Source organism: Fundulus heteroclitus, chromosome 22, assembly GCF_011125445.2.
Source record: "Fundulus heteroclitus isolate FHET01 chromosome 22, MU-UCD_Fhet_4.1, whole genome shotgun sequence".
NCBI classification, from domain to species: domain Eukaryota; kingdom Metazoa; phylum Chordata; class Actinopteri; order Cyprinodontiformes; family Fundulidae; genus Fundulus; species Fundulus heteroclitus.
Genome location: NC_046382.1, coordinates 32,565,297 through 32,578,804, shown reverse-complemented (window position 1 = coordinate 32,578,804; position 13,508 = coordinate 32,565,297). Strand labels below are relative to the sequence as shown.

General features: G+C 41.1%; 1 protein-coding gene across 1 annotated transcript in view; it reads right to left on the bottom strand.

Annotated features, from left to right (window-relative positions):
* Positions 1-512: 512 nt before the first annotated feature.
* The window catches only part of LOC105937216 (polyribonucleotide nucleotidyltransferase 1, mitochondrial), a 13,850-nt gene continuing 854 nt past the window's right edge, over positions 513-13,508 (bottom strand). Inside the window, exons 3-28 of the mRNA XM_012878415.3 lie at positions 12,882-12,956; positions 12,608-12,713; positions 12,482-12,531; positions 12,322-12,385; positions 12,180-12,227; positions 11,942-12,055; positions 9,960-10,146; positions 9,792-9,843; positions 9,625-9,682; positions 9,432-9,528; positions 9,249-9,351; positions 7,582-7,652; positions 6,996-7,032; positions 6,827-6,893; positions 5,933-6,022; positions 5,768-5,821; positions 4,988-5,097; positions 4,799-4,870; positions 4,378-4,441; positions 4,209-4,292; positions 4,051-4,134; positions 3,340-3,446; positions 3,140-3,195; positions 1,443-1,521; positions 1,280-1,327; positions 513-1,194 (exon numbers count right to left, since the gene is read on the bottom strand). Coding sequence (XP_012733869.2) covers positions 1,039-1,194; positions 1,280-1,327; positions 1,443-1,521; positions 3,140-3,195; positions 3,340-3,446; positions 4,051-4,134; positions 4,209-4,292; positions 4,378-4,441; positions 4,799-4,870; positions 4,988-5,097; positions 5,768-5,821; positions 5,933-6,022; positions 6,827-6,893; positions 6,996-7,032; positions 7,582-7,652; positions 9,249-9,351; positions 9,432-9,528; positions 9,625-9,682; positions 9,792-9,843; positions 9,960-10,146; positions 11,942-12,055; positions 12,180-12,227; positions 12,322-12,385; positions 12,482-12,531; positions 12,608-12,713; positions 12,882-12,956 — 2,133 coding nt within the window. The 3' untranslated portion in view covers positions 513-1,038. The remainder of the gene's footprint in view (positions 1,195-1,279; positions 1,328-1,442; positions 1,522-3,139; positions 3,196-3,339; positions 3,447-4,050; positions 4,135-4,208; positions 4,293-4,377; positions 4,442-4,798; positions 4,871-4,987; positions 5,098-5,767; positions 5,822-5,932; positions 6,023-6,826; positions 6,894-6,995; positions 7,033-7,581; positions 7,653-9,248; positions 9,352-9,431; positions 9,529-9,624; positions 9,683-9,791; positions 9,844-9,959; positions 10,147-11,941; positions 12,056-12,179; positions 12,228-12,321; positions 12,386-12,481; positions 12,532-12,607; positions 12,714-12,881; positions 12,957-13,508) is intronic.

Sequence of the window (13,508 nt, the reverse complement as noted above, 5' to 3'; positions counted from 1 at the left end):
CATTCAAAATTCCCTTTTATTCTAAGTAGTTTGAGGACTCGAGCAATACTTGTACAGAAAACTACGCTTTTAAAAGTCTTACCCATTTCGGCTTATGGCCTTCATCACTAGTGCGATGCTAATTAATTAATGGTCAAGACTTCTTTTATAGCCGAGTTGTAATAAAGAAAATACAAAAACTACAGACATTAGATGGATGGATGTAGCTATACATGGAAGGACAGGAATATATGAAGCAATTCAGCCTTCTTCCAACGGCAGGATGACAGAATTGATAGCTTTTGTTTTTCCTTTTCATTTCATGTCATTGTCGTACTTTCACTTTTCTGTCTATGCTGTTTTGACTCATTTATTTAAAATATCAATTTTAATTTTATTATTTTTATTAGTGCCAGTTTATTACCACACTGAATGCATTTCCCTCGATTTTTCTAGTAAAGCTATTATTTTTCTAACCTCCAAAAAAAAAAAAAAGTATAACAAAGAAATAAAAGTAAAAAGAAATCAGTAAATATCATGCTATAAAAGAACCTGTAATTGTTTTATTTACAGATCACTCACAAACTCTGAACACAACACAGGACGAATGTCTCGGCTACGTCTGCCACATGGTTGCGTCCGTATTTTGATCCAGACAGCCAATAAGAAACGCGGATATTAAATATGAAGCTCCCGAAAACGCAGAGCCGTTACAGTAAGTGGTGTGAGTAATGGAAGCGGTGTTGGTCTGCAATGAGGAGAACAGATCTCTGAACAGTTTCTTGCAGTGAGAGAGCACATAGAAGGATCACTTGAAAGACACCAGCCTTTAGAAAACAGCTGAAACTCTCTCCCGGTTCGTTCTCATTCTGAGGCCGATTGTCACCAGGCTGCTTGTTTCATCAAACACAACCTCCACCATCTTCACACTCAGAAGACCCGGCTCCTTTTTTCCAGATCACAGAAACATCTGATGCTCTTCTCTCCGAGTCACTTTTCTATAAAAACCGTCCCAGCATGAATTGCTTTTTGTCATAAACAGCCTGCCGTGGCACCAGGTCAAGAGTCACTGGCGTCTCTGTGGATGCTGTCGGACCCCATGGAGATGCTCTGCTTCTCACTCAGCGTCTTCACTACCGTCGCAGCAGGAGAATGCAGCACCTTCCGAGAGAGTCTCATCCTTCCATCCGTTGGATCCCGACCAAAGTACTTCACCTGTTACCGCGAAGCAAATTACGGATGAGCGACAGAGAATTGAATCAAGAAGCTACTTCTAACAACCAGCAATAAAAACACCAACCTGTATCTCCTGTCCCACCTCTAAGCCCAAAGCACTTGGATGCTTAATCTAAAAAAAAGAGAAGAAAAAAAAAAAGACACACCAATGAAACTATGATTTGTTTTTACACCTCCTTAATGCAATTTAAACAGAGGGAAATGAGGACAAGAGGAAATCCACTGACCCGTTTGTGGTCCAACTGGGAATTGTGCAGCAGGACTGGAGACATGTTGGGATAAAGTTTCACCATAACACCAATGTCCCTAGAGAAGGAAGGAAAAGCCATCAGTCGCTACATCGTCCCAGAAGGACTTACAGTGGCCGCCACATGTCCTGGCATCTGGTACAGATGTGTAAAAGAAAACGCATCTTCTTCAGCAGCAGCATAACAATCTCCAACCCAAAACAGAGGGACAATTCAACCATTATTTTAGGTACATCTATTGAACATTGAAGAATTTCTCATTATACAAAAAAAATTGTCTGGGCTATTACTACCACAATTATTAGAACATTTAATTCCTAAAGAAAGTATTTGAAGTCTCCAGTGCTCCCATGTCGGAGTGGCATCAGGTCATAGTAACTTTAGGATAATAATCCAATAACAGCCATTGACAGATGGATCGGTGTGGCCGCAGCAGTGATGGGTCCGCAGCACAGGTCCGTTGTGGTGAAGAGACAGAGCTGAAAGGAAAATCCCTCAATTCACCCATCTGGCTACTTTCCTGCCCTCACCTGTCCCATCTACAAGCAACTACTTGGAAAAAGTAAAACAACTAGGAGTGTGGCTTATGCCATGTTGCCAAAAGCATTCGCTCATCTCTTTTCACAAACATTTATACAATTTGTATTCAACTCTTCCGGGAAGGGTGTCCACAAAGTTCTGCGGTGAGTTTATGGCAATCTTTGACCGTTTTTCCAGAAGCACATTAGTGAGGTCAGACATTGATGTTGGAGGAAGAGACCTGGCTCTCAGTCTCTGCTCCAACGGATCCCTAAAGGTGAGCCACCAGGACTGGAGATCAGTATCCTTTGCAGGTCAGGCTCGCCCTGGTCTTTATGGACCTTGCTTTGAGCACTGATGGTGGACAGTCATTTTGAAACATCTCCAAACTGCTCCCACAAAGTTAGGAGCATGAAATCATCCATCATGTCTCGGCTTGCTGAAGTTCTAGGATTTCTGTTAAATGAAACTAAGGGGACGAGACCACTTCCTGCACTTTGTGATGTTAAAGACCACACAAAGTCTGGAGGTCTGCCGCTCGCGACTGCAGAACGTTGCAGAAGGTTGGGGACCTCTGCATCTCCTGGCATCACTCTGTGATTTTCATGACCTACTGCGTCGTGGTTGAGTTGCTGCTGCTCCCAATCGCTTCCAGTTTGCTGTTTTACCACTAACAGGCGGTAGAACATTTAGTATCTAAGATATGTCATGACTGAAATGAAATGCCTTTATTTCTCATCGCAACAAGTACATTGAAATTGAAATTGAAAGTGTGTCCTCTAAGTGCAAATAATAAAAAATACAGTAAAATGAAATAAAATAAGCTGAAATACAAGACGATCAAACAGCATTCAGTTCAATAATAGCTCTGGCATAAAAACTATTCCTCAGTCTGTTTTAGACCTGACTCCTGACTTTGTTTTTGGAGATCCTGCACAGATGCCGTCCTAACCCTAAGACTGGATGAGGGACATCCTACACAGTTAGGAAGAGGGTAAAAGGTGTGGAAAAAAAAATCTCTGAAGCATGACATTAGAAGACAGTAGCAAATCTTTACCAGAGGAGCTCCATTTCTTCACATCGATTTCCACTGCTGGCCAACTACACAGCATAGTTGCTAATATCTGTTAGAATCATAATGCATTATGTTTTCCTACCTTATCTCTGTGATTGTGGCGGTGTAGATAGCTCCAAACTCCAGCTGCTGCTCTTGCTGCCAGAGAAAGACACAAACGGCAATGTTAACACGCACACGCTGCATGCATCAATGTGAAGCTATACATTTCTGAATGTTCTAGGTGGGTTGGTTAAGTTCAGCAATGTGACGCATCTGCTGCAAGAACAGCTGAGGACGCACGTCATCTTTGCAGATCTCTCTGATGAACTCCTGGGCTTCGTTCATCGCTCCTGGTGTTGGGGCGAACACCGAAAACGTCTCCTCGTCCACCTGACTTATTGTGACACCTTGATGGAGGAAAAGAGAAAACGTGTTCTCACTAAAATCTGCTAAAAGACTGCAGTGACTCAACGTGCTTATTCTTATCCTCGTGATATTCAATCAAAGCACAATCACATGCATCAATGTAGTAAAGTTGGATTTTTATCTAATACACCAAAACGAAGTAGAGCATAATTCTCAAGTAGGAGGGAAATGATTTCAAGATGTTTGCCTTTTATCAAAACAGCTCTCTCTTGTAAATAAAATCATGGATCTCATTGAGATAATCTGTTTAAATAGAAGTTAAATAAAAAAACAACACAGATTCTCAATTGCATTTAGGTTATGGACTTTGACTAGGCCATTCTGATCTAAACCATCTGTTATACATCAGGCTGTGGAAGATGAACCTCAGCTTTTCTTCAAATACGTCTTGTCTTGTATCTAGCATAATTTCCACCTCCTGTGCTCTATGACCTGCTCTTATATTACATGAAATCCCACTTAAATATGCCATAATTTGCAGTTCTAACATAACAAAATGTAAAAAAAGTTCAAGTGAATGAATACTTCTGCAAGGCTCTGCTTCCCTTCCATCTGACAGACCTGGCGTCTTTAGTTGAACATTACCTGTCTGAGCTTGGAGCCTACGAAGGTTATATCCTCCTGGACCAACGAAGCGAGCTCTTCTGGACACAGGTACCCGCACGTTTTCTGAGAAAGGAAACACTCTTACTTTCCAACAGGTTCCAGACAGAGATTTTTCTAACCTAAACCACAAAACCTACCAACAACAGGCCCGTTCTCTTTTCTGTTCTGTCTGGGTTTTGCTATGCATTTGTTCATAATGCCCAGGATTTCCCTCTTTGCCACTGAAACAGAAGCGTATTCGACATAAAAAGCGTTAACTTTACGATTTTGTTAAGCCATCTTCAGTTTCTTTAGGGAGTTGTATACCTGTGGCCTGCTGGATGGCCTCCATGACCACCTTTAGAGGTAAACCTGGAATCTTCACATCAGCCTTGAGGTTAAACAGAAGAAAAACTTAAATTAAGACATTTATTGTTAGCAGATGTCAAGCACTACCTGCCACAGCTCCATACTAACCAGCAAGAACAATAAAACAATGACTCTCCTCATCCTGGTGACTAATCTTTATGAAAATTAGTCCAGGGTTTTGATTGTCGTTAAAACCTACCAACATAGACTGGCAATGCTTATTTAGGCGCTTTATTCATTCAAAGCTTTTTAAAAAATATTTTATTAAGCACATCTTAACCATATACCGAAACTCTAACATTTTTTTTTTTGTGTGTGTGAAAAGCCAGATGCATTTCTATATTTTCCGGTAGCATCTGGCGGGTCTAAAACACAGTACCTGTAAAGCAGTGATGCCCTTGTTTGTTCCTGCCAGTTTGAAGTCCATGTCTCCCAGATAGTCCTCTATTCCCTGTTCAGGAGACCATTAGTGCCATATATTCAGCATTTCTGAACCGATTAACAAGGAAGATTGTTTTTACGTCCGGCATAAAAGCAAAACTGATCGAGTGACAAACACTGGACCTACCAGAATGTCGGTCAGTAATCTGTAGTCCTCGATCTCGGCTGGTTTCTCGGGGTTAGCCGTGGAGACGAGACCGATGGCGACCCCCGCCACTGCAGAGGAGATGGGAACGCCTGGCAGCACAAAAGTGGAAGGAGTTGGGGTTGGTCAAGTTAAATTTGAAATATTAATATTAAAAATGAATTAAAATACAAAAATTGGCATGTGGATGTGTTTCCACCCCCTTTGTCACGAAGGCCCTAAAAAGTTCTGGTGCAACCAGTTAACTGATGGTCAAGCTTTGCCCGAAAAAAGTCAACAAAAGCCACCTCCACTTGGGCCGACCACCAGCGGGGAGAAGAGTCGAAGGGAGGGGGGCACAGGACTGCTGATTTCAGGCTATGGCTCCCGTTTATTTATTCATTGGATTTAGACACCCAAATGTTGAGCTGTCATGCACATAAAAAGGGAAATGTTTCATAAAACATCTTTAGTTTTTAGAAAGGAAGTCAGGATGTGGTCAGATGATCACACACTGATCCACCTGGGGTTTGATCTGTTTGTTATGAAATCATTATGAAAAAGCAGAAGAGATGGAAGAAATCATTGCTCTTTTTATTATTTAAAGACACATATTTCCTGAAAACAAGGACCCAGGCTTCAATGAGATCAAGCTGGATAAGCAGAGATAAAAATCTGTCTTATTTTTTTGTTCTACATAAAACAGATCCTCCTACTAATATATGAGTTGTTCTTTTCCACTGCTGCATTAATTAGTAATGTTAGGATTTCCCACTCCTGTACCTGCATCCATAAGAGCGAGGCTGCCTCCACACGCTGAAGCCATGGAGGACGACCCTGACAGGAGATAAAGGCAAAAATCAGAAAACGTTCCTGTGTGTTTGTTTTGTGTTCTGGACACGATGAAGAAATCTACAGGACATTTCCAGCACACATCGCAACACTCACCGTTTGACTCTAGGACTTCAGCTGTGACCCTGATGGTGAAAGGGAAGTCTTTAGGAACGACGGGCCGCAGGGCCTTCTCCGCCAGAGCTCCTGCAAATACGCAAAACGATGCGTTGAGGAGGGCTGTACGATTTTGCCAAAAATATAAATTGCGATTTATTTGTATCATAATTGTGATTTCATTTAGATTTTTCTCTGCATTAACCACAAACAAAAGAAAATGGCCTGTAGATAAAGATGTTTGTAAACAAGTACTATTTAAAACAAGGAATTAAACTGTTTTTATTAATCAGGATATTAAATTAAATTTTTTTTCAAATTGCGATTATATTACAAATGCAATTAATGGTGAAGCCCTGGCATTTAATGGTAATCAATTACTGTCAGATGGGCCTCTGGGTCACTTCACCTTGTAACACATTTATACCAATGTTTTGCCATTTTTTTTTCATTCCCTACCGCTATTTTGTATTCATGTACTTAAACCATAACTTTGTTCTTTGTATTTAAACGTTTTCATAAATTATGGACACAGTAGCAGAAATACCAATAGGCCTACTACCCAATTAACATGTATCTTATTTCTAACCTTTGTTAGGGCTAGTTGGCCTCCAGGAAATATGTGGATCCCTCCTCAAACCAAAACTCCCTTTACATGAACTCTGTTTTATTGGAGTCATAAAACTATACTTCCTTGCAGTAGACAACGTCTGTATTATGGCTAGGTTCTTTAAATTGTCTCGATGCGGTTATGAAATTTCTCCAAGGCAGGTTTAAATATACATGTGGTCAGTCACAAAACATGCCAGCAGACAACTCAAACTCAGACGCAATCCGGACCAAAACTGCAGGATGCTAATGGGCCCAAAGGACCAGCGGCGGATACAAACGGACCGTGTCCGAGCTCTCGCCTGTTGAGCCCTCCCATCTTTCCGGTCTCATTCGTCGCATAAGGTGGGAACTGAAATCAGGAGACAAAGTAGACTTTAAAATCGGTTGGAAGAAAGAAAGAAAACATCTCACATTTTTCCAGAAGAACAACATAAATCAGCATTTTACTCACTTCATAGTGAAGCATGAAGTTTTTGTCTTTGATTCCACTGCAGAACAAAAGCAGAACAGGAAAATGAGATACAGGCTGATTTTAACCTGTGGAATAATTCACACATCATCCTCACAGGTAACTCTGTAGACTGAAAGAACTGCAGTCTAGACGTCTTTGGATGATGTCTGAATTCAAACGATATCATTTTTTATTATATACTTTATTCATCAGAGACAACACTGTTAAACACAGTGGACCTAATATCACATAAAAATGCACAGTAGAACATTTACATAACTCAGAAAATCAGGAATCAGACACACTTTAATAATCCCAGAAGGAAATTCCAAATGCATCAAATAAGGCTTAAATTTGCTTGGACATAAAATCTAAACACAACTTCAGTGTTTTTGCAGAATATTATCATCAAATGCGAGACTAAAGAGCCTGAAAAGTGATATTTCTAAAGTTTCAACGTTAAATCAGCGCCATTTCTAAATCAAACATATGATTTGAATCATTACTTCAAATGAGAAGTAAGAATTGAATTTTTCCAGCCGAATTAACTCCGTGAAACATAAAGAACGGCAGATGAACATGTCACCTCAGGGCTGTAGTGATGATGTCCGTCTTGATGCTGGACTCCAGGGAGTCAAACGTAACACTGCACAGCACCTGCAGACAGTTCAGCAGTCATGTCTTACTGGGTTTTTTTAAGTTAGAGACGCTTCTTTGCGCAACAAACACTGTCGTTTGACGCGCTGGTTTTCATTTTAAAACAACAGATGAGTCTTTAGAAATCGGTGGACACATTTGTTGTTCAGCCTGATAAAGATGTGTAAAAAGCCTTAAAGATGAGTCCTCCAGCTACTGCAGCAGCTTTATCCCACACTGAAAACTTTTAGAACAATTGAAGTTCATTTATTCAGCAGAAAAAAAAAAAATAGAACATTTAAAAAAGAACACCACCGCTGCTAGCTTGTAAAAGCCTGCTTTTGCCAGAAAGAGAGCATTTATTCTTCTACGATAATTCATAAGGGTGGAACAGAGGGAGGACCTTTTATCTCCCCACATTATCCAGATCCTCTCTTCAGCTCATCTCAAAGGTTTTACATCTGGGGACAGAAATGACCGTAGAACGAGGTTGATTCTGGGCTAACGTTAACTAATTCAGGGCTGCGGCCACATTCCTATTCATTCTCTCCTGGTGTTATGAGGAGGTGATGATGCCATGAGCTGTGTTAGAATCCCAGAAGAGAAGCGGGCCCACAGCATCAGCCCTCCTCTACCATGCTTAACGGGGCCATGAAGGGCTTTTACTCATAATTTGTGTAACACAAAGCGGGACGAGCAGTTACTGTTTGACTGATCATAATTGGAGAAAAAAAACATTGTATTAAACAAGTATTGTTATTTATTGTGATTCCAATAAACTATCATTGATAACGTTCCCTAATCCACGCAGTTTGATCGCGTAACTGGTGTATTATCATTTTATTTTTGGAGTGTTTGACAATAAGCGGTGACAGACTTGCAGCCAAACATACTTTTTAAGGACTTTTTCACTGTCCTTTTTTATTTTATTATTGCAATTGATACAACATACTGTTGTAAAATCCTGTGTCCTTGTTACCCATCCCTGATACCAGACCCGCATGGAATATTTGTCGCCAAAAACATCAATCTTTGCCTCATCCAGCAGAGTCTGGGCCACAGGTTTAGGTTACTGATGGTAGGACAGAAAAGGGTGTTTTTTTCTGGCATGATCTGCATGTAGACAGCATCTAGTGATGATGATCTATAGATCATCCTTTATTTGATGCAGTGCCAACAGTGGGTTTTAGATATTTTATTTACTTTCCTTATCATTGTCCTAAATCTTGGCGGTGGTAATATAAATATGGCTCCTCGTGCAGTGGTCCTGAAAATGGGCCTGTCAGGCTTATACCCCAGGAAAACAGAAAGTGATAGATTTGTAATTAAAGGTTTCTAGAAACTCCAATTATTTAAAGTATACATTTTAAAAAGGGTCAGGTAGATATGTTTTAAAATAATGACTTAATACACTCATTTCTAAAATGTGATCCCCCCCAACTTTAAATGTACTCAAATTCTAGGAAGGATCTTTCTAAAAAAAATGTGTGATTATGCTACTACAACAAAAACAAAAAAAAATTATTTAAATGTCTTTTACACATCTGTATCAGAGGTTTAGACCATTTCGTCCATTCCTCTGCACCTATAGCGTTTATCATCGTGTTCCTTACACACCTGCGTTTGTCCTCTCTGAAAGAGAGCTGAGCCGTGGAGCGGCTTAAAGAGGTCGATGTCGCAGGAAATCTTCCTTAAGGCCGTCAGTTCCCTCCCATCACACCTTTGGCGTGCAGAAAAAGCGACGTTCACATAAACAAGCACCCTAAAGCACCACTGACGTCATTTTACTCCAGCACCGACCTCCTGTACTCGTTCAGCACTAAACTCCTGAAGATCTCTTTGCTCACGGCGTTGAACGCTTCGATCACTTCAAACGGCTCCGCCTGCGGGAATTTCTCTAAGCACGGAAGGCGTTACAGCAAAAGATTAACAAATGTAAAAGTTACAAATGACTGTAGAAAGAAGCTGGCCAAAAAGAGAGACGACTGCCCACCTTTTAGGTCCTCCTCAGTTTCTAGTCGAACTTTGTTGATGGCGTCATCTCTTGAAATCTGACATGAGAGGGTTACTGTTGCTTTTTAGAAGGAGATAAATCATTTCTTTCTTCATACAGACAGACAACCATGTGAAGCAGAAGCAGGATATGATTGTAAACTGTACCTTATCATGAGTGTAATCTGTAAAAACAGCATAAATCCTCTCAGAAGATAATCTAGAACAAAGAAAAAAAAGCAGGAAAACGGATCATTGCTCACTGATAAAACTGAGATTTTTGCTTCCAATAGTCCTCATCATACTGCTCACTTTACCCTAGATCTCAGACCCTACCTCCGCACGTGATCCACCATCTCCGTGGGGACCGAGAACATCTTGGTCGGCGTTCGCTTGGTGATCTTCTGCTCCCGCGCCAGCTGCTGGATGGCCTGTATGATCTGCTGGGTGTGTTTGACGGCCACCTTCACCGCGTGGCAGAAGTCCTGCTGCAGCACGTTCTCAGCGGACGCCTCGATCATCACTGACGGAAACGGTCATTTGAAACAGAAGCCGAGGCTCGGTAAACAGAGAGAGGCAGGGCGCATGCTGGAACTTGCAGACCGTGATAGGAGGCCGACAGAAGCAGGAATTTCAGGCAAGGTCTGCTGTGATCTCTCAAAAAGCACCGACTGTTCTACAAGCCACAAAAATGTTCTGGACTCTGCATACCTCTGGACTAAAGTTTATGCTGGCAAGTTGGAAAGCCTTTCATTTAAAGCAAAAACACTTAGGGTTAGTTAAATTTTGCCCCCCCAATAAACACATTAAGGACCCCAAAACCTTGAGAGGCACTCTGACCTCTAGACCTCTGCGACTGGTCTCACGTTTGAAGTGAAGCCTCACAATTGTTGCTAAATCTTTATTTGCACTATTTCTTTATACAATGTGCTCAAACTATATTCGTTGAAAATTAAAATGCGCAACTTGAGGGAATATTTAAGAGTCCACTGGAATGAAGATTAAGGATAGTCTTAAAAAGGCAACTATAGGAGAACAAGAGTGAACAAGAGCTTTTTAACCAGATTAGTAAAACCTTAACAGCAAAATACGCATTAAAACACCAATTAATTATATATATATATAAGACATACTGAGCAAGTGTTGGCGTTTTTTATTGTCTATATTGTACATAAAAGTGTTGCTACATATTCTTTGTGCTAAAATGATCCATCCTTTTCCACACAAACACTTCCAGAGTTTACAGCCTGTTCCTCTGTATAAACACGGAGCTTGGAGGTGAATTTAGGACAGGAAGTGAGACAGAGAAATGATAAAGAGATTGATGGATGGATTGAAGGACAAACACACAGATGATGGACAAATTCATGGCAGATATCACAGGACTGGTCAGGCTTTAAATACACCACTTTTAGACTATAGGAAAAGAAATAAACTCTGGAAAAAGACATTTTATTTTCAGATTCTATTTGTTTTTCCATATTTATCCAAACCTAGAGACTTCTTCATTCATTCAAACCCCATATTTTTCCCAGGCTGTGCATGAACCCTGATTTTGACTCTCTTCCCAGTTGTGCTGCTGTTGTCTGCAGTTAAAAAACCTGGCTTCAAACAATTACTCGCCACTCTGCGAGGTATAAAGTCCGCAATATAAAGTTCCGGGATGCAAGTTTTTCTCTAACAGCGCTCCCTAATTTGTGCAACGAGTGCCGGGAATCAGTGCAAAATGAGCTGCAGCCTGTGCCCTTACACGCCACAACCTTGGACCTGCGTCAGCCTCTCAATTATGAAACCTGGGAAGTAACTAGTGTACTATTCCCACCTAAATAGGCTATTTTATTTATTTATTTATTTGGTATATTTATTTTGGTCTTTATTTAATAACATAACCCAGGTCTCTTAAGTTATTTTTCTTCTGTTAAAATTCTGTTATGGTTAAAAAAGTAGGTTAAATAAAGATTTAATTGGAATTCTGTGTTTGTGTTCTTTATTAAAATTAAATAATTTAGCAATATAATAAAATGTCCAGGCAGAGCTGCACATAAAATATGGTTTTAAATATTTTCAATAATTATCGATATCGATCAATATAATTTTTTTTTTATCGATAAGCTTTCTTTCTATATCGTCCAGCCCTACTCAGGAAAATTGGACACCTTTCAAAATCCAAGGCTCCGCAGACAATCAACAATAAGCTAAACATTCGGTATAAGTGTATCGGTTTACATAAATACAGCAAGAACCTCAGCACCGACTCACGTAAGAACTATTTTAGTCCGGCTTCTGAGACACGCACACATCCGCGGTTTTAAACTCACCCACTTGGCTGCAGGGAGCTCCGGCCAGGATGAGGTTCAGGCTGCTGGAAGCCATCTCTGCCCTTGTCGGGTTGACCAGTAACTCTCCGTCGACCAGGCCCACTCTCACAGCACCTGCAGACCCACAAGCAGCCCCCATCAGAGCGGGACCGTAGGGCCGCCACGTAAAACCGAGGAGCTTCGAGGGAATCCATCTAAAACGTGTGAGCAGGACATAAACCGCTGGGGGCTTTCTCACCTATGGGTCCGTGCCAAGGGATGTCAGACAGAGCCAGAGCAGCAGAGGCTTTAAGGAGAGAAAGCCGTGGTTTAGAAAGTTTTTCTTTTTTTTTTTAAATGTGGTTTCTGTAAAACTATCGATTTTCCAGATTTTTCCTCACCTGCATTAATTGCCAGCACATCTGGATCATTGACGCCATCGACCGCGAGCAGGTTACAAAGGACCTTTAGGAGAGACGGAGAAGACAGAGAACGCCGTCTTTTCTGATCAGAGACCAAGTGTGGAAAAGCCGATTATAGCGAGGTTGAAACTGAAGTTACCTGAGTGTCATAAAAGTACCCAGGAGGGAAAAGCGGCCTGATGGAGCGATCTAAGCGACATGAAGGGGTTAGTTAAAGGCTTGTACATGGGCATCAAACCATGATCAGACGCGTCCGTCAGCTCACCGATGAGCCTGCTGGTGAGGATCTCATTGTCTGTGGTCCCCAGCTCTCGCCTCAGATAGTTGGTGGGGATTCGACCTGCAGCAGCTGCTTTCTGTCTGTAGTCCACCTGTCGAACAAAACCACCACAATGAGCCTCCGCCTAAACGCACACACGCTGTCGTCCTAGCAGAGGGGCAGAATTCCTCCCAACGAGGAGGATTAGCCGACAGCATTGGCATCGTCTTTTAAAAAAAGCACAGCGTGGCACATTTCTGCGCCGTGGAGAGGAACTTACAACAAGCGGCATGAACTGAGACGGCGACGGTTTGGTTTTGCTCACAGCGGTCACCATCACAGAGGTGTCTCCCAGCTAAAGGGCGGGGCGGGGCGGAGGGAAAAAACAGAGGTAGCATCAGCATTCTCAAAAATTAAGCAGCGCTCTTTGATGTATTTTAAACAAAATTCATTCATGAGAGGATCTAGTTATGTGTGTGTGTGTTTTTTTACACTGGCGTTTGATTTCTTTGCCAGAGATTTAAAATCAACAACGAAAGCCTAAATCCAGATGTTTCTCCAGTTTTTTTTTCATTAAGGTTCTTAAAAGGTTTTTGGATTAACTTTCCACTAACAAAATATCGTAAATTAAAGTACAAAAACATTACAGTAGCACCCTTCTCCATCAAAACGACCTTAAAAGATGTCTTTTTTTTTTTTTTTGCCTGGAATGCCTTAGCATTAAACACAAAATTAAACTGTATTTTTAGCGTTTGTGGCTATTTATGGGTATCACAATTAAAAGAGGTAGGTAAAGATGTGTAAAAAAGGCCTTAGATAATTAACAACTTATCCTGTTTGTTTTTCCTTTGTATGTGTGTGTGTTGGGTTCTTTCATCGTACTGAACAGGCTTGAGATGCTTTTGCA